The sequence below is a fragment of the Mytilus californianus genome, unplaced genomic scaffold, assembly GCF_021869535.1.
Source record: "Mytilus californianus isolate M0D057914Y unplaced genomic scaffold, xbMytCali1.0.p SCAF_2, whole genome shotgun sequence".
Lineage (NCBI taxonomy): Eukaryota > Metazoa > Mollusca > Bivalvia > Mytilida > Mytilidae > Mytilus > Mytilus californianus.
Window position 1 is genome coordinate 52,572,173 of NW_026262668.1, and position 23,673 is coordinate 52,595,845.

The 23,673-nt window shown below is 31.5% G+C and overlaps 1 protein-coding gene across 4 annotated transcripts in view; it reads right to left on the bottom strand.

Annotated features, from left to right (window-relative positions):
* Window positions 1-23,673, bottom strand: part of LOC127729992 (TRAF3-interacting protein 1-like) — a 36,279-nt gene that overhangs the window by 10,897 nt on the left and 1,709 nt on the right. Inside the window, exons 2-13 of one of the 4 annotated variants that reach the window (XM_052237993.1) lie at window positions 23,578-23,646; window positions 22,106-22,154; window positions 20,471-20,583; window positions 17,669-17,767; window positions 15,999-16,262; window positions 9,407-9,466; window positions 8,391-8,454; window positions 6,962-6,988; window positions 2,422-2,503; window positions 2,077-2,163; window positions 1,035-1,152; window positions 703-723 (exon numbers count right to left, since the gene is read on the bottom strand). In XM_052237993.1, coding sequence (XP_052093953.1) covers window positions 703-723; window positions 1,035-1,152; window positions 2,077-2,163; window positions 2,422-2,503; window positions 6,962-6,988; window positions 8,391-8,454; window positions 9,407-9,466; window positions 15,999-16,262; window positions 17,669-17,767; window positions 20,471-20,583; window positions 22,106-22,154; window positions 23,578-23,646 — 1,053 coding nt within the window. The remainder of the gene's footprint in view (window positions 1-702; window positions 724-1,034; window positions 1,153-2,076; window positions 2,164-2,421; window positions 2,504-6,961; window positions 6,989-8,390; window positions 8,455-9,406; window positions 9,467-15,998; window positions 16,263-17,668; window positions 17,768-20,470; window positions 20,584-22,105; window positions 22,155-23,577; window positions 23,647-23,673) is intronic. The other 3 variants (XM_052237995.1, XM_052237994.1, XM_052237996.1) reach the window with 3 other exon arrangements.

Genomic DNA, 23,673 nt, shown 5'->3' on the forward strand with positions numbered 1-23,673 from the left:
GTGATCGTTTGAGAAATATTGAAATTAAAATGTGAACTGTCTGAGGGAAAACTCAAATGACGAAACTACAACAAACGAACTGCAAATTGTACTTGTTTGATAAATATTGAAATTGAAATGCCGACTGACTGATTTTACTGGGGAAAATAATTATGATGAACAATTATGAGGTTGATAAACATTAAACGGATTAGTGACCCATCCGATGGCGATAAGCGGATTATCTGTAATCACAACTTATAACACCTGTTGTAAATCATAATTAGCTGAGGGTCATAAACTTGTCGGAAACAATAAGACAGGTAGAATTATAGTATTTTCATTCGAAAATATTTTTACTCTTTCCAAATTTAAGTGACGAAATTGATTTGGAATACTTTCGTCATTTTGAAAACCGTTTCGTAAATGACGAGCGCTAGCAAAATCGCTGAAAATAGGCACAATTTAAAGTTCTGATGATGATTTTCGCCTGCAATAATTCAACCGATCTATAAATGGTTAAAGGTTTACAAAATGAAGGGCACTTTTGAGATCGCTTGAGTTGATGCATCTACTTAACTTTTTTTTACCAAAGTCAATGTTTAACAGAAAATAAAAGTTAATAATAATATACAAAATTGATGACTATCTACATGTAAACAATAAGAATTGAGGTATTATTGGAAAAAAGAGTAAAGTACAACAATTATTGAAATTATTTACCCCGTCTGGTGCCGTCTCTTCCTAATCAATGCAAAGTGTTCATGCAAATTTTAATGAAATAATTCCGCGAAAAAAATATGAAAATATTACAGTAAATTCTGGTAATATTTTGATAAATGTGACTGCAAAATAGTTAACAGTAGCATTATAAAAAACCATTTCTTTTTTATATTGCAAATTTTTATTCTATTTGAATATTTGAAACTGACATCTTTATTCTTATATATCATAGTCTTTAATCTTTACCATGATTAAGATATAACATTAAACAATCCACATCACAGCAAAATTAGCTTTCATATCCTTTTATTCATATTTTCAACTATACAAACCTGATCACTATCGGGTGGTGGTGGGGCAGTTTCTTCAACAACAAAAGTTTCATCCTCTTCATCATCTGAATTTTGACCATCGTCCACAATAACATTGGTAGGTTGTCCACTGCCCAGTCTGTTGATATATCAACATTATAAATATAGTTATAAATGGATATACAATAAAATTTAGTTTTAAAAAAAAATCTGAAGATAGTTATCACATCTGTTTGTTTGTGTGTCACCCTGGTTCTTTCATGGGTGCAAGTTTTTTTTTATTTTTGTTTTGGTATCAGAAGCCCGAAGAGAGACTCTGACCTTTGGCAGGAGAACTGGCAATCTCTCGTAATTGAAACTGAGGTCAAATAAACCTCCCCATGAGTAGGGTTTGAACTCACAACCTCAGAAATCACAGGAACGTGATAATTTAAAATAACCTTATACGACCACTCTGCCACCTAGGCCCCAATCATCTCTTCCTGTTCATTTCTTCATACTAAAGTCATCTATGTGGAAAAAGAAATTTTGAATTACCATGACCTACATTTCATAGCTCAGGTAAATTTTTATTGCATAGTTTAATTTCAACAACCAGTGAATATGTGTCATAGATATTCTTATATTATCTCTTTCTCATTTCTCGCATATAGTACAAATATCTTAAATGATTAAAAGATTTTAAAATGAATATTGATATTTCTATATCTCAGAAATTCATGATGGTTTTTCACTGTGCGACATATTTTCACAATACCAAGGTGGCCATGACCAACATCTCATGTGTGAGCAGTTTTGTCATTTCTGTCACTTATTGTAAAACGAAACTCTTAAACATTTTGATGATCCTTACATCAATATCACAATTGCATAATTCAAATAATCTATTGTAAAATTGGTGCCATACTATGTATAGCTTATCAGGTTTTCTACACATTGATATTATAAAATATCAGCTGGATCCACTATGCGAACCTTTTTGTGAGGGAGTGCAGCGAATAAGCAAAAAAGATTCACATTGTGTCGAGTGGCTGATATTTTACAATATCTATACTTAGTTTACCTCATAGCTGGTTCATTTTCCACCATGGTTTGTTCTTTCCTCCTAGGAGGAGCAGGTCTAGCACTGCTTGGTCGTCCTGCTTTCCGTCTGAACAAAAACGAAAATGGTTCAAAATTATTCAAAATTATGCATACAAATAAATCCTTCCATTATGTGGAGAGAAAGTTTAAAATCAATACTAAATCAATAATTTGTAAAGGATTCCAGGTAACCCTATTTCTCACCTATGATTGCTGCTGTCAATGTAAAAGTGTCATTGTGACTGCCAAAAACAAAGTTCATTTATCAGTAAAAACCCAGATAAATGAATTAAAAGCTTCGCCATGCATATTTCTCTATACTTACGAAGCAACTACTTGAGGAGGGAGGTCTGCTTCGCCCACAGAAGGATCTGTTGAGGCCTGAATTTGTCTTTTTGGTTCATCATCTATAAGCAGAGAAAAAAATCAAAAATCAATAGGCAGAAAGGATCCTCTGGATATATTAATATATAAAAATATAACATGTATATCTCATAATTTTATCTTGAAGACTAAGTATGATGGACAAAATCTAGTGGAATTTGTTTACACAGACGAATTATTTCTTATAGAATTGAAGTTTGACCTTTTTCAAATCAACAAACTTCTTACCACTTTTTCCAACGTATTCCTAGATTTCAAACAGGCAGCAGAACTGTACCATAATGAATAGTTCAAATTTATAAAGCAACAGCTTTGACAAAATTGTTCGTTAAAATAATTGGTCTTGTATTAAAAAACTCAAAATAAATGATTTATCAAACTCTCTCTTCATTCACTTTCTTAATATAACTTTTTTTTTTAAAGGGTTCCACAAAGCATGTGTAATAAGAAAAAACAATGTATTATATACATATATAAACATATATTTATACAACATCTGATAAACTTGTTTCAAAGCAAAACAACATTTTGTTTGCATGCATGACTTATGACAGCCACATTTTTTAAAATTTGGTGCATCGTATGTAACTGAAATGTGTTCAAATCAAAGATTGAATAAAAACCATTTCAGACAGTGGCAAACTGATTTTGAGCTACACCCCCTATCATATCCTCAAAAGCTTGAAAAAAAATAATATTGTTAAATAGAAAAATTTATCTGAGCAAAACCCTATCACCAATCAACTATCAGCTTTCCTACAGTTCACTGGACAATTTGAATTTAAACAGACAAAACTGACAGTTGTTTGTCAGAAACCCATAAAGGGATAATAAATAAAATGCTCCGCTGGGGCGCAGCTTGATACGCCCGCAGAGGTCGAACCCTGAACAGTTGGGGCAAGTATGGACACAACATTCAAGCTTGATACAGCACTGAATTTGGATTGTAATTAAATATTTGACACAGCATAGGTTTCTGACACAGAATGAAAGTGGTTTAAGAACTTAAAATTTTTTAATTAACCTATTCAAACCATATCATTATTATTTGCTTTAATATATAAATCAGAAATAACCAATTTAAAATGGAAAATTTTAAAGAAAAAAAAAAGGAAAACCCCCCCCCCCCCCAAATTTTTTGAACCCCCTTATGATTCATCACCCCCAAACTCAATCCCAGCTTTCCCTTTGTGGTATGATACCTTGCAGTACAATTTCAGAGAGATCCATACACTTGAACACAAGTTATTGTCAGGAAACTAGAAAAATGCTTGTTTTTTTACCCCTTTTTGGCCCCAAATTCCTAACGTTTGGGGCAATTACCCCCAAACTCAAACCCAGATTTCCCTTTGTGATATGGAACCTTGCAGTACAATTTCATAAAGATCCATACACTTACACACAAGTTATTGTCCTGAAACTAAAAAAATGCTTGTTTTTTTGCCCTTTTATGGCCCCTAATTCCTAAAATTTTTAGGGAATTACCCCCAAAATCAATCCGAGCCTTCCCTTTGTGGTATGGTACCTTGCAGTACAATTTCAGAGAGATCCATACACTTGAACACAAGTTATTGTCTGGAAACTAGAAAAATGCTTATTTTTGGCCCCTTTTTGGCCCCTTATTCCTAAACTTTTTGGGCAATTACCCCCAAACTCAATTCCAGCTTTTCTTTTGTGATATGGAACCTTGTAATACAATTTCATAAAGATCCATACACTTACACACAAGTTATTGTCTGGAAACTAGAAAAATGCTTGTTTTTTGCCCCTTTTTGGCCCCTTATTCCTAAAATTTGGATGCAATTACCCCCAAAATGAATCCCAGCATTCCCTTTGTGATATGGAACCTTGTGATACAATGTCAGAGAGATCCATACACTTACACACAAGTTATTGTCATGAAACTAGAAAAATGCTTGTTTTTTGCCCCTTTTTGGCCCCTAATTCCTAAAATTTGGAGGCAATTACCCCCAAAATCAATCCAAGCATTCCCTTTGTGATATGGAACCTTGTGGTACAATGTCAGAGAGATCCATACACTTACACACAAGTTATGTCTGGAAGTTACAAAAATGCTTATTTTTGGCCCCTAATTCCTTAACTGTTGGTACTATAACCCCCAAAATCAATCCCCACCTTCCTTTTGTGGTATTGAACCTTATGGTAAAATTTCATAGAGATCCATTCACTTAAACTAAAGTTAGAGTGCGAAAACTAATGCGTCTTCGGACGACGACGACGCCAACGTCATACCAATATACGACCACAAAAATTTTTTTGCGCTGTATAAAAACAAGAGACTTATAAAAATAATGTTTCTGAAGAATTCTTGCAAGAGCTTACAAGTATGACTCCCCCATTTTCAATAGAGTTCATCCTCTCATCACAGGACACTGTTGTAACAAGTTTGAATAATGAATAAAATAAAACACACTAGCTTTTCCAATAAACAACATAATGTGATATTAACCTTTAACTTATGACCTTGATGTTAAAATGGCTCCAACTTCTCCTTAAAACCATTGTACAAAGCTTGGAACTTTTTAATAACAGTTGGTAGATATGGGACAAGATAGCTATACAATCTTTTACCATAACGTCTTCATACAGCCATGAAATTAGACTTCTTACTTTTTTACCTTTGACTGGATGTCTCTATAGATAGTGCTTTTGTGGTTTTTTTCTATAATGAAATGATCTGACTTTTACTTTTAAGTTCTGATCTCATAACAAAATAGGTTTGAAGCTCCTTCCTTGATGGACCAATATAATTTTTGGTGCGGAGTGTTTGAAGAATTTAGGGCTATTTTTTTTTCAAATGTCCGATGGACACAAAGACATGTGCAAAGACCATCACTCTATCTCTGCAACCACTGTTTTTGACTGAGGATCAAAAAAAGATAATTGGATTTCACTTTAGGATTTTCCAATCTTAACAATACTAATTACTTTAAATACTCTACAAACATAGAAAATAAAATTCAAAGCCTGGACCTTAAATTAAAATTCCTGGTACAAGTAGTTGATTATGTAATTAATATAACTGTACAAACAAAATGTTGACCCTTTAATGAAATAAAAGACCACATAGTACATTGAATCAATGCAATCTGGAAACGACAAACCAAGCTGTACATAGGAATAAAAAAAAATTATTCAGCATTCACAGATAAGCAATATATATATATATATATATACATGTATTCTAGGAATCCTAAATCTACAAGGAAGAAGAAATTTTCTATTCTACTTAAGAAAAAATTAGACATTTCTTTTGTAGACAATCATAAAGTAGCATGTCATCTTATCCATTCTTTTTTATTTTTTATCTAATTTTTCAATAAATGATTCTCCTTATTTTAACCTGGGATGCTGAGTTTTAAAAGCACTTTATGAAAACTAATAAGTAAAAATTACTAAAAGCCAACCAAACATTAAAATTAGGTCATTGTGATCCAAATATTATAAAGAAATAAGTTTTATAATACCAATTAACTGTAGATGTAATAATACAAACTGTTACAGTTGTTTAATTGTTAAATTTTTCAATGTTAATTTGATGGGATGAAATTTGTTTGGCATCTTTCATCTGAAGATTTGTTTGTTACGTCAAACTTATTTAAATTATTGCACTTCCTATTTGAAAAAAAGCAAAAGAAACTTCTTGAAAATATCAATAAAAAGTTTGAAAAAAATTTGATCAGGAGTTGTCTCCCATAGTCCTAGGTCTATACACAATTTCTAAAAAAAACAGCTTTTATTTCATGATTGTCAACAAAGTAATACAGTACGTTAACACTGAGCTTTAAAACTATGATCTGGCATTCTGATGTCAAAAATATAGAATACTTATTCACTTGAGCATGTTATAGACAAAAATATTCAAGTGTTTATACAAGTATAGTTTTAAATCTTCGATAAGTTATAACCTCTAATGCAAGAAATCGAATTATTAAAATTTTAACATGTTAAAATAAAAAAATATCTGACAATTTCAATCTATGAATGTTTTTTCAGAAATTAAAACCTGATATCACATGGGTATTGAAGATCTATTAGGTCTTTTATTTTTTCTAATATGCATATAGGACAAATTTCAATGAAAACATGTTTTAATAGTTTATCAATAAATTAATGCAGACAAAAATTATACATAAAGTAAGCATATCAAACAGTGTTTCTTATTACTTTACAAAATCTTTTTACAAAAAAAAGAGAATTTTATCCAACTTAAATATACAACATTAATAATTATCTAATTTCATATTTAAAAAAAATTGAAACTTTTATTATACTTCTAACAATGAAAAACTTTTTAGTCATTTCCTAAATTTTCAGATGACACAAATTTAGCATAAACTATTTTTAAGATTCTCTGCTTGGAACAAAAGACTACAATAGATCCAGTTTTAAAACTCAGTACAGACCAACTTTCTACATCTATCTACAACATTAATTGTGACCTGATAATTCAGACATACCTTCATCACTTGAAGCATGGTGTCGTCCTGTTAATGGGGCAAAAATAAATATGCCAACATTAGCAAATAAAAATGCTAAAATGTGAAAAGCAGCTACTCAGCTAGTGAAATTGGGGTTCAATAAGGAGGATTTAAGCAAAGTGTGTTAAAATTTTGGGAGTAAGTTAACTCTCATTTAAAAAATTGTGATTTTGTTTTCTCACTAAAATTTTTAAACAAAAACATTTTTGACTAAACTTATTACTCATTTTTTTTAAATAACTATTGTAGTTTCTGAAAGAATAGCTGCATACAGAACTTAACTTCCATGACAATTTTAATCTTTTGAATAAGCAAATTTTTACAAAAAGCAGAAAAAAATTCATACGTTTTTTCCATAAAACTTCTTACTTAAACACTTCAAAAATTGAGAAGCGCTGCTTACATTCCTACTGAATAGCATTCTTTGTATGTGCATTTTGTGATCAATATAAACTAAAAACAAGAGTTGTATTAAAAGCTTTTGTATTTGACATACTACTCAAACATCAGGAATTCAAATTTATTTCACTTGAAACTTTGTGAATTGTTAATATATCATATCATGCATTGAGAAAACAGGTTTATTTTGAAAGTATATAAAAATACTATTTTCCTAGTAAATACATATTGTACAAATACTATTCTCCTAGTAAATACATATTGAAAAGAGTAGGAACTAAAAGTAAAGAATTCTTACATGCAAAAGAAAAATATTAAGTATCGATGAAATTATAACTTGTTAAAATTTATGTAATTTTTCCAGGTTATGCAAACTTAATTTAGCTAAACAAAATTATCAATTTGATAAATATAACCCAACAGGAAAAAATTCTTATCTCAATCTATCTACTTAAAAAAACCCTGCTTTTTGTTTCCTTTAATAAGAAAGGGTTTTATAAGTAAAAATAAATTCATGTATATTCATTTTAGCATGTTAAACTTTATAAGAAAGGATTTCTAATATTACGGGGAAGTTTTGTTACTTCAAAAAGGAAGTCTATCCAAATTTGTGGACAAATTAAAAAATATTTCCTGGATTTACAAAATGACTTCAATTTCAAGTAGAATTATACTATAAAATCAGGCCTTGCGGTCATAAAAATTTCGAGCACGATAATCATTCTCAGATTCAGAAATCATCCAATCAAAATACTGGATTTGATGTTTCGATCACAAATTTGGTACTCCGAGTACTGAGTAAAGTTTTATGACTTAGTACCCTGGAAATCAAAAGTGAAAATTAACTCAAGACAAATATCTAAAATTTTATCAATATTAAGTAAAAAATAAAAACAATATGCTATAACTTTAACATTGTAAGTAAACATGAGGTCATGACAAAACAAATCAAAACACAGCAAACAGAAATAAAACAAAGCTAATGATGTCAAGGTCACTAATAACATACCTCCGTGTCTTCTTCTAGAGCCTTTAGCTGATGTGGGTCTGGCAACTCTCTGTGGCTGTTCTGACTTTTAATAGAAATAACATATTGGAATAAAACAAAGTTTATTATATGGGCAGCGAAATTAAGGAAAAGGCTACCACTACGGCCTACTTGAAATGAATTGCATATCTTGACCCATATATGGATGAATGTTGTTTATATGTAACTCTCAGGCTAAGTAGCAGACCGTAAAGGGTTATTTTTGTGCAACTTATTTGCAATCTTTATTTCACACATTCTAGTGCTTGAAGTTCATTCATTATCACTGTGTTTCTTGCAAATTACGAAAAACAAAAATTTTTTTTTGTACATCGAGAAATAGCCATTTTATTTCCTCTTCTTTTCGTGCTCATACCTCCTTTTTACAATCTTTACATACAATGTATAAAATAAGGGTCAGCCTGTAGATGCACAACAGTCTGCAGATTTTCCTAAAGAACCTGATACATGTAATTAGTGAAGATCATAACAGAATAGGCCTTAATTTCTAAAAGCATATTTATTCAGGCTTGCAAAATTTCTGCTAACACGTTTGACAGTATCTTAAAACTTTTACACTGTTTATTCATCATACTTTATATTAGTAATTAAATCGTCAAAGCAAAGAGAAAAATAACTTTTTTTCTTTTTTTTCCTATTATATTGTGTTTGATTTTCAATGAAATCTTACTTCTGGGTTAAACAGTTTTGGTCTTTTGATTTTTTTTCAGTAACATCTTTTGTTTTATTTTGTTGGTTAAAACGGCCCAATTGAATACATCTCAATATGTTGTTGTGCACTGCTATTAACAACTTTTTTTCAGGAAAGTCGCTTTGAACAAACAAAGTAACACCCCCCCCCCCCCCCCCCCCCATTATAGCAATCACACCAACCCTTAGGTTCAAAATTCAAGTTGTCTTATCTTGGTCCAATGTATGTTTTTAGTGAACAGCTCTAAGGAGCTCAACCATTCAATTTCTTATTTTAGTATTGTTACCTCTGCTTCTCCGTTCATTAAAGCTGGTTCGTTCTCTTTTCCTGCTTCTTCTTCTTTTTCCTAAAAAAAGAAAAGGCATCTGATTTTTTTAAAAATTAGCAAGGCAAATACAAAAAACATAAATGTACATTGTATATATACCATCAATATATTAGATAAGAGTTGAATAAAAATTAGCAAAAGAATTTTATGGCGACTACCATTTTCGTAGTACTATAAATGTATAGAACAGAGTAATCTTATGAATGATGGAATCTTAGGAATTAATGCTTTTGAATATTTAAACGAAAATACATTTAATTTTTTTTAAATTATTTGTGGTTTTTATGAATATTTGAAAATCTGGTTGGAAACTACAAATATGTCCTATAATATACAAAGACAAAAAAAATATATCATTTCAAGACACATGAAGATTATAGAAACTTGTCAAATAACATTTGAATTCATTTAATTTTATTTAGGGGCCAGCTGAGGACCACCTCCGGGTGCAGGATTTTCTTGCTGCATTGAAGACCCATTGGTGGCCTTTGGCTGTTGTCTGCTCTTTGGTCGGGTTGTTGTCTCTTTGACATATTCCCCATTTCCATTCTCAATTTTATATATGATTTTCAAGACATGATATTTTAAATATACATAGAATGACAGTTGTGAATAAAATATGGAAAAAAAACAACCTGATTAACATAAATACATAAACAAACAAACAAAATATGTAAAAGAAACACAACAGCAATAAAATGCTTCGCTGGGGCGCAGCTTGATACGACCGCAGAGGTCGAACCCTGAACAGTTGGGGCAAGTATGGACACAACATTCAAGCTTGATACAGCTCTGAATTTGGATTGTTATTAAATATTTGACACAGCATAGGTTTCTGACACAGAAAGAATGTGGTCTAAGAACTTGAATTTTTTTAATTTACCTATTATGGTCCAATGTCCAAAATCAAAATACATGGTTAGATTCAGCATATCAAAGAACCCCATATATTCAATTTTTGTTAAAATCAAACAAAGTTTAATTTTGGACCCCAACTTGGACAAACTTGAAAACTGGGCCCATAATCAAAAATCTAAACACATGTTTAGATTCAGCATATCAAAGAACCCCAAGAATTCAATTTTTGCTAAAATCAAACTAAGTTTAATTTTGGACCCTTTGGACCTTAATGTAGACCAATTTAAAAAACGGGACTTAAAATTAAAAATCTATATACACGGTTAGATTTGGAATATCAAAAAACCCCAATAATTCAATTTTTGATGAAATCAAACAAAGTTTAATTTTGGACCCTTTTGACCTCAATATGAACCAATTTGATAGCGGGGCCCACAAATAAAAAATCTAAGTTCATGGTTAGATTCAGCATATCAAAGAACCCCATATATTCAATTTTTGTTGAAATCAAAAAAAGTATAATTTTGGACCCCAACTTGGACCAACTTGAAAACTGGGCCCATAATCAAAAATCTAAACACATGTTTAGATTCAGCATATCAAAGAACCCCAAGAATTCAATTTTTGTTAAAATCAAACTAAGTTTAATTTTGGACCCTTTGGACCTCAATGAAGACCAATTTAAAAAACGGGACCCAAATTAAAAATCTAAAAACACGGTTAGATTTGGCATATCAAAGAACCCCAATAATTCAATTTTCGATGAAATTAAACAAAGTTTAATTTTGGACCCTTTTGACCTCAATATGAACCAATTTGATAGCGGGGCCTACAAATAAAAAATCTAAATACATGGTTAGTTAGATTCAGCATATCAAAGAGCCTCATATATTCAATTTTTGTTGAAATCAAACAAAGTTTAATTTTGGACCCCAATTTGGACCAACTTGAAAACTGGGCCCATAATCAAAAATCTAAATACATGTTTAGATTCAGCATATCAAAGAACCCCATATATTCAATTTTTGTTGAAATCAAACAAAGTTTAAATACTGGACCCTATCTTGGACCAACTTGAAAACTGGGCCCATAATCAAAAATCTAAACACATGTTTAGATTCAGCAAATCAAAGAACCCCAAGAATTCAATTTTTGTTAAAATCAAACTAAGTTTAATTTGGACCCTTTGGACCTCAATGTAGACCAATTTAAAAAACAGGACCCAAAATTAAAAACCTAAATACACGGTTAGATTTGGAATATCAAAGAACCCCAATAATTCAATTTTAGATGAAATCAAACAAAGTTTAATTTTGGACCCTTTTGACCTCAATATGAACCAATTAGATAATGGGGTCCACAAATAAAAAATCTAAATACATGGTTAGATTCAGCATATCAAAGAACCCCATATATTCAATTTTTGTTGAAATCAAACAAAGTTTAATTTTGGACCCCAATTTGGACCAACTTGAAAACTGGGCCAAAAATCAAAAATCTAAATACATGTTTAGATTCAGCATATCAAAGAACCTCATATATTCAATTTTTGCTAAAATCAAACAAAGTTTAATTTTGGACCCTTTGGACATTAATGTAGACCAATTTGAAAACTGGACCCAAAATTAAAAATCTAAATACACTGTTAGATTCGGCATAACAAATAAATAAATGTGATCAAAGATTTTACAAATCTAATGCGCCATACTGTGCAATTAAAGATTACTTCTTGAAATTTTTCAATATTTGAAATTTGAAAAAAAAATAATATTTGAAGAATAATTCTTTTTAATTTCTGAAATCTGAATTGAGAAAAAATTGGCCCCCCACAATTTCTTTTTATCCCCCCCCCCTTTTCCTCCAAAAAAATTCTTTCCCTCAAGATATGGTCATAATCTCAATTCAAATTTCCAATGGAGTTGGCAACCATAATTACCCATTTAAATTTACCATAGTGCTAACTTAATCTATTTTATAATAGAATTAATAAAAATATAGTGTCAAATCTTTCATATGGATTTTTTTGTAAAAAAAAAAGATGAAAACATTTGCAGATATTTTTACTGGTCTTCCTTTATAAATATGCATTTCTTTAAACATAATTTAAAAGCAGTGTAAGGGAAGTAACCAAAACGTTGTATTTGGATTACCTCCCTTACACTGTTTTAAATTATCTTTATTGTTCATTAACCATTACTTTATACATAATTTAAAAGCAGTGTAAGGGAGATAATTTCAATGATGTATTTGATTTATCTCCCTTACACTGCTTTAAATTATGTTTTGTACTAAAGTATTTGTCCATTAACCAGGACAACCTTGTTTTTCCCCCTTTTTTGCCCCTAATTCCTAAACGGTTTGAGCCATAACCCCCCAAAGCAAATCCTAACCATCCCTTTGTGGTATGGAAACTTGTAGTATAATTTCAGAGAGATCCATACACCGTTCCACAGTTATTGTCTGGAAACTAGAAAATGCTCATTTTTGGCCCCTTTTTGGCCCCTAATTCCTTAACTGTTGGTACCATAACCCCCAAAATCAATCCCAACCTTCCTTTTGTGGTATTTAACCTTATGGTCAAATTTCAAAAAGATCCATTCACTTAAACTAAAGTTAGAGTGCGAAAACCAATATGTATTCGGACGACGACGCCGGACGACGACGACGCCGGACGACGACGACGACGCCAACGTCATACCAATATACGACCACAAAATTTTTTTGCGGTCGTATAATAAAAATATAAAAATAGAAATCCATAAGGGGTTCCGCAAAACCCTGTGTCTTGCCTCTGATTGTTGCTGTAAGTGTATAAGTGTAATGTTGACTTAAAAAGTGTGTCCATTTAATCAGTAAAATACAGAATTTAAAAAAAAATCAAACTTTTTCTTTAGATGTTATTTCATCGTCTTGAAGATTAGCTTCTTTCCAAATTCACAACATTCCATGCAGGTTTACAAATTCATCATATCAAAAAAGTTTAATCCCAGACTTTCTGTAAATATTCACTGTAAAAAACTGAGTCCATCTATCAGAAAAATACTAAAAACGAAAAAAATATATATTTACAAAAATTTGATTCAGACATTATCTCTTAATCATAAAAAAGCTTCTTCCAAAGTTTCATAATATTCTATGAAGTTTGATAAAGCAATTGATGTGTAACAAACTTTAAACCCAGACTGTTTCTATTTGTTAAATGTAAAAAAAAGTCCATTTATCATTTAAATACGGAAAAATTAAAATTTTGCTCTGAATACTGTATTTTAGTCATAAACAAGCTTCTGTCTAAATTTCCTAAAATTCCATGAAGATTTAACAAAGTTATTGATGTCTTAAAAAATTTAAACCACAGACTGAACCTAAATGTTGATGCTGCCAATGCAGACGACTGAATCTAGGATCGCTTTGTCTCGCTTTCACAACATAAATGTTGCATGTTCTACAAAAATGAAAGTAATTCAGGTTAAAATCACGGTAAATGAGTGTGACTCTGGATGATTTGTTATCAAGTATCACTCTGTTCTCAGTTGATATGATAAAGTAAATACATGTAATCATAGTAAAGGAGTGTGACTCTGGATGATTTGTTATCAAGTATCACTCTGCTTACAGTTGATAGGATAAAGTAAATACATGTAATCATGGTAAAGGAGTGTGACTCTGGATGATTTGTTATCAAGTATCACTCTGTTCACAGTTGATGGATAAAGTAAATACATGTAATCATGGTAAAGGAGTGTGACTCTCAATGATTTGTTATCAAGTATCTCTCTGTTCACAGCTGATAGGATAAAGTAAATACACATGATACATGTAAATTGTAATCATGGTAAAGGAGTGTGACTCTCAATGATTTTTTATCAAGTATCTCTCTGTTCACAGTTGATAGGATAAAGTAAATACATGTAACTGATTTCATAGTTCACTTTAAGCTGGAGCATGAATGTTCTAGTGTATATGGCATTTTAAAATCTTCATTTAAATCATGTATGATCATGAAAATGATATTTCACAAAAAGTTACCTCAGAAAAAAACTATATGTAAAATTCTATCAACTGAGATGCCAATTTTCAAGTAGGAGAATTATTTTACCACAAATATAGCAAGGTGTATCAACTCTTCAGCATCAAGAAGTATATAAAAGTTCTACTGGTGAATGATTGGATATGAAGTAAATGACAAAACATGAAGTAATTCTGCTTTGTAGAAGCCGAGAAAAGTGTGACAAAAATGTGTTGGATGAATGGACAAATGCACAGACAAGATGAATACAATGTAGTTCTCACTCCAAGAGTGACAAATTCTACTGGTACACTTAGTGGCATTATATCAAGTTAATAAAAAACTAAACTGGTAAGTGGTAGTTTATTCACACATGATTAGTGTGGTTGTAGGAATTGATTTTCTGTGAATACAATTCCTTTGCCAGTAAAACTGTACAAATTTCCTGTTTTAATGACATTTATCTTGTATTTAACTATTTCCATAAGTCATTTCTAAATATTGGTACCGCAATCAAATTCTAAGAATATTTTCAACACAAATTCAAACAAGAAAAACAACTAACTTAAAAACTGAACATTAACAAACTAACTTGAGAACAGAACTTTCTGAACTCACTACAGTTTGATTAAGACTTGTACCACTTTCATTATTTTCAGCATTAGACCATGAATCTTCCATATGCAAATCTTTTGATTTCCTTCTTGAAATTTTCCCTTTAGACGGAGAGCTTGGGTAATGCTGTAGAGCCAATTTATCGCTACTACTTCTGTGTCTCCCATTTCTTGATTTTGGTGGACTTCTATTACCTTCTTTGTCCAATTTCACTGGGATTTTCGAAGGCTTTTTTTTGGGACTACTTGTACTTGGCTCTGATTCCTGATCCCTCATAGACATTCTGCTTTTTGTACCTGATTTTCGTTTCTTTTGTTTAGGACCCTTTGAAGCTGAAGCAACCTCATTTTCAGCAGATTCAGACATTTTTTCAGAGTTTTCCTTATCTAAATCTGTCTTTCCTTTTGATCTTGGTTTGGCAGCTCTGGGACGTTTGGCACGGGAGGACTTTTGATTATCAACTCGATCCCCACTGTTACTCTCCCCTGGACCTGACGTATCTGATTTCTTGTTGACATCTTCAGCAAAACCTTCTATAAGATCAGTGCTAGAACAGGATGTATTTCCATCATCATCATCAGCAGCCAGAAACTCAGCAAATATGTCCACTTTTTTGATAGGAGCTCGCTATTTAGGAATATTTACATGATGGTAAGAAAAAGATGAAGGAAAAATTCTAAAAACAAAAACTTTCAACTGGTCAAATACAAATAAAAATGAACTAAACTGTCAGTCTAGCTCATCAATTATTGAAACAGACACATCCTGCTAAATGGGGTTTTTCTTTAAATTTGGCTTTAAGAGAATATAATACTCAACACACAATTCTGCAAAACACAGGTATATCAAATATAATGAAATCTGTCTAAATTTAAATCTGTGTAAACTGGACTGTTGTGTGTGAATATATTCATCAATATCAAGCCTCTATAAACATAACAACTGTCTCAATATGAAAAAAATTTATCTAATAGGGGTTCTGTTTAGACAGATTTTACAGCACATAACATTTAAAAGCATGGAACCTTATTATTTTTCAAGTATATTAATTCCTAAGGAAAAATTATTTACCTTCCGTCTTCTTTCTTTTTCTTCATCTTTATCCCTATGTCTTTTCTCTCTGTCTCTATGTTTGTCATCCTTATCTTTGTGTCTATCTTCGCGGTCTCTGCGTCTGTCTTCCCTATCTCTGTCCCTACTTTTCTCTCTCTTTTCATCTTTGTCTCTTGATCTATCTCTGTCTCGTCTGTCTTTATCTTTTCTCTCATCCTTTTCTCTTCTTTCATCTTTTTCTTTTCTGTCATCTTTGCTTCTTTTTTCATCTTTTTCCCGGCTCTACCATTTTTTTTAAAAAGGTGGATAAGAGATAGATTAGAGGTACAATTTACTTGGTAAACAACAATTGTGAAAAGACAACTTAGCAATATTATCTTTGTGTACCCATGCCAGAGACCTCAGACACTCTGTTAGACTTTAAGGTGGGATGCTAATATGTGTATTGCAATCATTTCATATATATAAGCATTTAGAAGAAAGTTTCTTTATGTGGGTTGAATGCCAAATGCATCTGAATCGTTTGACTTTACTAAGCTAACTTTCCTTGTTGATACCAAACACAACAACTTTTGAATACGGTACGTTTCTGTCATTTTTTTTTTATAATTGAGAATGGAAACAGGGAATGTGTCAAAGAAACAACAACCCGTCCTAAGAACAGAAAACAGCTCAAGGCCACCAATGGGTCTTCAACACAGCGAGAAAATCCCACACCCTAAGGCAGGCTTCAGCTGGCCCCTAAACAAAAATGTGTACTAGGTCAGTCTTTGTTCACACCTAATAACAATCCTCAAACAGTCATCTTTATAGCGGCTATTAATGTTGTCATCCTGTTTAATCAAACACCAAATCAACTTCAAATATTTGTAATTTAATTAAATAGAACATTTGTCATTTCACAATAATTTGAATATTATGAGTTCAGTCAACTCTGTGTTGATTAAAGCCTCTTACATAATTAGTAGATCTAGACTATCTCAAGGATCAAGGAAACTGGGCTGATTTGCATAAAACTACTTCAGTAAAGATTTGTCCCGAACGGATGGATTTTTATAAATGTCCTACGATAAATTAGTACTACAATTGGATATCTTTACTTAAGTGGTTTTATGCATATTAGCCCAGAATTTTACTCTAAGTTACATGTATATAAGACAAATGTAGGAGTTAATATTATCATAAATTAAACTAAATGGAGAATGTGTCCATGGGACACAGATGATGACCCCGCTTGCATATAACGTTATAAGAGACATAACTCAAGAACGGTAAAGGTGACACCACCCAAATTTGAACTTGATCTGAGTTTTGTGGTAATAAGCATTGCCTATAAGTTCATAACATTTGGTTGAGGCAAACTTCAGTTGGAGACAAAAACGAAAAATTCAGCAATTTTTCCATTTGTAAAGGGGCATAACTCTAGAACGGTAAAAGTGACACCACCTAAATTTAAACTTGATCTGTGTTTTAAAGTAATAAGCATGGTGTATAAGTTTCATAATATTTGGTTGAGGCAAACTAAAGTTAGAGAAAGGAAACCAATTCCAAAACGTACGGGCGGATGTACAGAAGGACAAGGGTAACACTTAATGCCCCCTCTGCTTGGCGAGGCATAAAAACCAGTAAAATCAATAAAAAGTCTTATTTCTGACACCACTGTACATCTACAATGCACAATAACCAACCTCTCTCTTTTTTTCTTCTCTCGGTTTTTCTTTCTTTGGTTCTTCCGCAGTATCTCCTGCTTTGTTTAAAACTTTGTCAACAATTGCTCCATTATCAGCCTATAAAATAGTACCAAAGTTTTACTTATCTTTAAATAATTCTTTTTAATCAATTAAATCAAGACGATTCATATTATTTCTATTTTATCAAACCATTCATGAAGAAACTGCACAATTATTATATATAAAACATATTTTGCTTACATAAATTTAAAAACAATTTCTATTTGTCTCAAAATTTCTATTCATGGTTTTACAGGAGACAAGTCCTGTTTGAATGTGTTGTTGGGTTGCTGTTGACTTTACCACAAATATCATTTTACTCAAACTTCTAGTCTCAATACTGAATAGAACTATCTGTGACATGCCCATGTATTGATGCAGGGTTTAAGCTAGGATTTTGAGGGCTTTAGTCACTTTTGCGCGAGATGAAAATCAACATTATTTTGGGTAACAGCAAGGGACCAAGGATGTATTCATATTACTAGCTATACATCTTTGTCAGACTTTGAAGGACTAATTAAGACATCAATTTAGTAGGCAGTAATTGCATCATTTGACTGATGTGTCCCTAAAATATGAAGATTAGGATATAAGATCTGAAAATCTAGTTGAAAATTATACTTCAATTAGTTTCAGGGGACATTCCTGATCAACAAAAGTTGGGTTCCTTTTTTAAATGAACTTGTTGAACTTTGACTATTACACTGCATAATCATTATCCTTATAAAACGTTTAAATCGATATTTTGAATTAATTTCTATAAAGTTGGAACCAAGGATTTGTACAAATTCACATGGAACGATTCCAATAACTGTAAATTGTAAATTAATCGAGAATTGATCACGTTTACTTTCGATTTTCAAATGAAATGTAAACGGGAAGTGACAAGTAGATAATAAATTCAGAATGAATCCGGATTCATCTGCGGATTGGTTCGTGTTTTAAAAAAGGCAGGAAATTATCATTTTTTTATTTCAATTTGCTTAGTAAGAACTATATTTGTCTCTCTCATTTATTTTGGCACTAAATTAATTTCGTATTTTACGTTTTAGTGTCTATAGGAATACTTTCACGCATGCGCAGTATATCGTAAAAGAAGCACCTGTTTGACTCGTTGATGATGATGGAAGTTTTTAACGTGAAAACATTTCTGAACGTTTTGAATAAAGTTCTATCTTTTAAATCGAAATTGAACGTTTTATATCAAAAATGACGAAAATACGATCATTTGACGAAACTACGACAAACGAACTGCAAATTATGATCGTTTTAAAAATATTGAAATTAAAAAGCGAACTGTCCGGGGGAAATCAATTTTGTACAAATGACGAAACTACGACAAACGAACTGCAAATTGTGGTCGTTGGCCTTGAGAAATATTGAAATTAAAATGCAGACTGACTAACTTTACTGGGGAAAATAATTAACCGGATTAGTGACCCATCCGATGGCGATAAGCGGATTAGCTGTAATCACAACTTTATAACACCTGTTGTAAATGTTAATTAGCTGAGGGTCATAAACTTGTCAGAAACATGTAGACAGGTAGAATTATAGCATTTTCATGCGAAAATATTTTTACACTTTCCAAATTTAAGTGACGAAATTGATTTGAAATACTTTCGTCATTTTGAAAACAGTTTCGTAAATTACGAAAGTGACGAGCGCTAGCAAAATCACTGATTGATGGGATGCTGTATCATTGGTCTTTACCCCACATCTACTTTCATTCAAAAATACTGTATGTGAAATATGGAAAATGTTCTTATACTAAGCATTTTAAGCCATTAATGAAAAATTATTTAAAGCACTGATAAAAGTAATATTTCATATTTAGAAAAAAAATATTCTTTTATACATTTTTAAAAATGAACATCTATGAAGCTGTTTGGAACTAGACAACAACAAAAAAACAGATGGAAGTTAATTTTGTTTTCAGTAAATAAAATTGACTGGGATATGAATTTTTGGTACTTTGATTTTTTTTTTGTAGTTCTCCCTAGGATTTTCTGATAGCGCTGTGGTTAGTGCACGATTTTCGACTATTCTTAGTTACTTTGTTGTGGTGCGCTGTTCGTTTGTAATGGGTTTGTTATGATGTTTTTATACAATATGCTGCTGATGTTGCTCTTGTCATGCTTGTAATGTTGTCCTGATGGAAAATACCCATTTATTTGTAAATGTTATTGTTTGAAAATTGATGAAGAATCATTTTTTATCTCCATTGTAAATTTAGATAATCAAGCAAAAATAAGTACCGAAATAAATTCCATGAAGGGTCAAGTTCCCGGTCAACACCACACTGGTGATGTGAAGATTTCTTAACAGGTGATGCTATAGAACATGTAGGCCAATAATCAAGTCATTGTCATTTTCTGTGTTGGGTTTTGTAACCCACTGGAGCAGTGTACTATTAACCTAAAGACATTTGAAAGGAGTTGACATTTTGGAACATTATGATTTCTCATTTTTTGTTTTTCTAATCATATCCTCCTAATTGTTTTCAAATGGTAAAATTCATTACTGTAGTATTGCTGATTAAACAATTATTAGTTCAATAAGGTGATAATTAATACTTCAAAGACTTGCACATTGAAGCCAATTTCATCTTTGTTTAAATTAATTGTTTAATCAAAATTCATAAAACAAAACTTCAGTTAGAGAACGGAAACAAATTTTGGGACGTACGTACAGACGGGAGTAACACTTCATGCCCCCTCCAATGCAACAGGGGCATAAAAATAAATCCACATCACTTACATTTGCATTTATAGCTGATGCCAAAAGTTGCAGAAATTCATTTGTCTTCTCTGGTTCATGTCCTGCTACTATCTTAGCTGGTTTTACTGACAAAGACTTTTTAGTTGCTATAGCTGTAAATAAAAAAACAAAAGTATTTAGAATAGATAACTTCATTTTTCCAACAAGTGCTTTTGGTCTAATAATTTATTTTATTTTATTTATTTATTTTTTTTTTTGGGGGGGGGGGGGGGGGGAGAGTACCACAAAAGGGTCTGTTTTATTCATAAACTAGATGGAATTTTAGTTAGCCATCTATGTGCCTCTGCAAGAAAAATTCTATGTTATACAAAACATTTTCATATACTGTAAATTCAGAAATTATTGCGAGGTTTTTATTAATGCGAATGATGTGACTGGTTGAGTATCCCAACAATAAGAACTCGCATTCGGATAACTGAAACATAGGTCTTTATGCAGATTTTTTTGTAATCGCAATAATTAAACTCGCAATTTTGTCCATTCATGAAAAATCGCAATAATAAATGCATGCAATAATTTCTGAATTTACAGTAATCATTTTGTATATATTTTTTATTTCCTTTACAAAGGTCATTCACATGTACAAATGTAGTTCTTATCTATAAACCAGTCATTGTATATTCCCAATCGCTGTGCGACAGTGTGCAAACATCAAGTCTCCTAATAACCACTCTTAATTTAGTGCTTTGTGTCTTTTGGTCGTGTTGTGCTTAGAACTGATGAGTCAAACTTTCTTCAACTCATTTTTATAAATTTTTTTTATGATATGCTGTTACAATTCTGTCCCAGGTAAGAGGAGGGTTGAGGTCTCTCAAATATGTTTAAACCATCTCATTCTTTATGTGCCTGTCCCAAGCCTGGAGCCTACAACCAGAGGTTGTTGTTGGTTGCTGTATTCCATACAGCTTGGGTTTTCTCTTTTTTACTGCTTCAAATTTTATCATTCACTGGCCTTTTGTGTGTAGTACAGATCTGATGAGTCAAGCATTTTTCAAGTGATTTTTATACTTTATGTTGTGCTGCTTCACCACTGTCCCATATTAGGGGAAGGTTGTGTGCTCACCGACATGTTAAACCTCAACTTCTTTGTGTGCCTGTCCCAAATCTGGAGGTTGTACATTGTAATTCTGTGGTTGTTGTTGGTTCCTGTCTGCCATAATTGTTTTTTTGTTAATTGTTTAATCAAAAATCAAGCCTTATATTTTCTCTTTTGAATTGTTTCGCTTTTTGTCACCCTAGGACCTTACATGTAAAGACTCTAAGAGCTTAATTAACATACTATGCATTATGGGTTTTGCTCATTGTTGAAGGCCATATGATGACCTGTAATTTTTCACATCCTTGTTCTTTGGTCTTTGTTGGATAGTTGTCTTGTGGGCAATCATATTGCATTAACATCTAATTTCCATGCTGACATATATCACATGGTGCATTGTCAAATGATTGTAGAATGCCAAAACTATGACAAAAACATTTTCTTCAGTTTATTATAACAGCCATTTCCATGTTTTTATAGATTCTAAAGTGTTTTTTTGCGAATGAAGGACCAATGTTTTTTTAATAATACCAGTACATAAAATGGCCCTAACACAGAGAAAATAAATATATACATACCGACCATATCTACAGCCTTCTGTAGAAATGCAACTTTACTATCTCTGTCCTGCAATAGTTTGTAGAAGCATTATGAAATATGTACCATTTATATTTCCAAAAGATTTGTGATATGCATGTATTTCACATGTACATGTACAAATGATGTGCATATAGGTCTATAAATGTATAGAATGCATGTAAAATGCATTTTTACATTCAATTGCAATTTCTTAGAAATCTGTTACAAAATTTTGTTTAAAAATATATATATATTTTATTGCTGTTAACATTTATTGTTTTAACACTATGAACATTTAAGGGACCACCTGATTTGTTTTTGCTGTCTAAATCATTTAAGTATGAGTAATGTATGAAACAATACGATTTTGTAACATTCTCAGGTGTTACTTTGTTTACCCTTTTTTTTTATATTACACTGCAAACATGTACATGTACACATGTATTGTCTTGATTGGTTTACAAACTTAAATAAATATCCAAAACTGCGAACATACAAAACTTTCAAAAATAATTTCTCTGCTGAAGCATACATGAACCTTAACCTACAACGCAACGAACGGTCGACGTTGGCTCAATTTAGATGCGGAATTCTACCTCTAAGAATTGAAACAGGACGGTTTATTGGCGAACCTGAGGACAGCAGACTTTGTAAAATGTGTAGCAAAAATGAAATTGAAAGTGAAATTCATTTCCTTATTAACTGTGATCTATATAATGAACTTCGAAATGAACTTTACTCAACCATACCAGGCAAAGAAACATTTTTATCACTGCCACACTGTGAACAATTAATACAATCTCTAACTTATTTTCCAAGAAGAACAGCTAAATATATTTTACAATAAAATTGAGAAATAAAAACGCAGACAATTCATTTATGTAAATAATTGAACTACAGGACTCTACTATGAAATGTTTTTTTAGATTTATATTTTTTAAGTGACTTATAGGTCCAATGGGCCGGGTGTACACACATTGTATTGACAAATATTATTATTATACTGTATATATACACAATGTCACTATAATCATGATAATAAACAAATTCGTATTCGTATTCGTATTGTATGAAGCTAATTGATTTCTATTGAAAAAACGAATCTGGTATTCAGGTATTTGTTGTAAGTTGTAGTTTGATGAAAATGTTGTATACCATTGCAGTTTGTGCCAAAAAAAAATTCAGCTTCTACACAAAATGTAGCCTGAACAACCAAAATGATAAGTTTTTACAATATGTTCAAACAAAATTTCTGTAAATTTTTACTAGCCCTAATAAACTTTTACTAAATCTCTGGCATCAGGCTAGTGACTTAATTAAGACACAGTGTGCCATTTAAATCAATTCAGAATCAAAGAAGTTTTGAATTATGCATGTTATGCTTGTTCCTGCATTTCAATCTTCTGATCCCAAATTCAAATTCATCAATTGTCATGATTGTAAACATAAACATTTTTAGTTCATTACTTACCTTAACATTCTCAGAGTTCATCTCCCCCTCTGTGAACAGTCCTTTCATGAAGCCTGTTGTTTTGATAACCTGTAATATATATAACAAATAACTTTA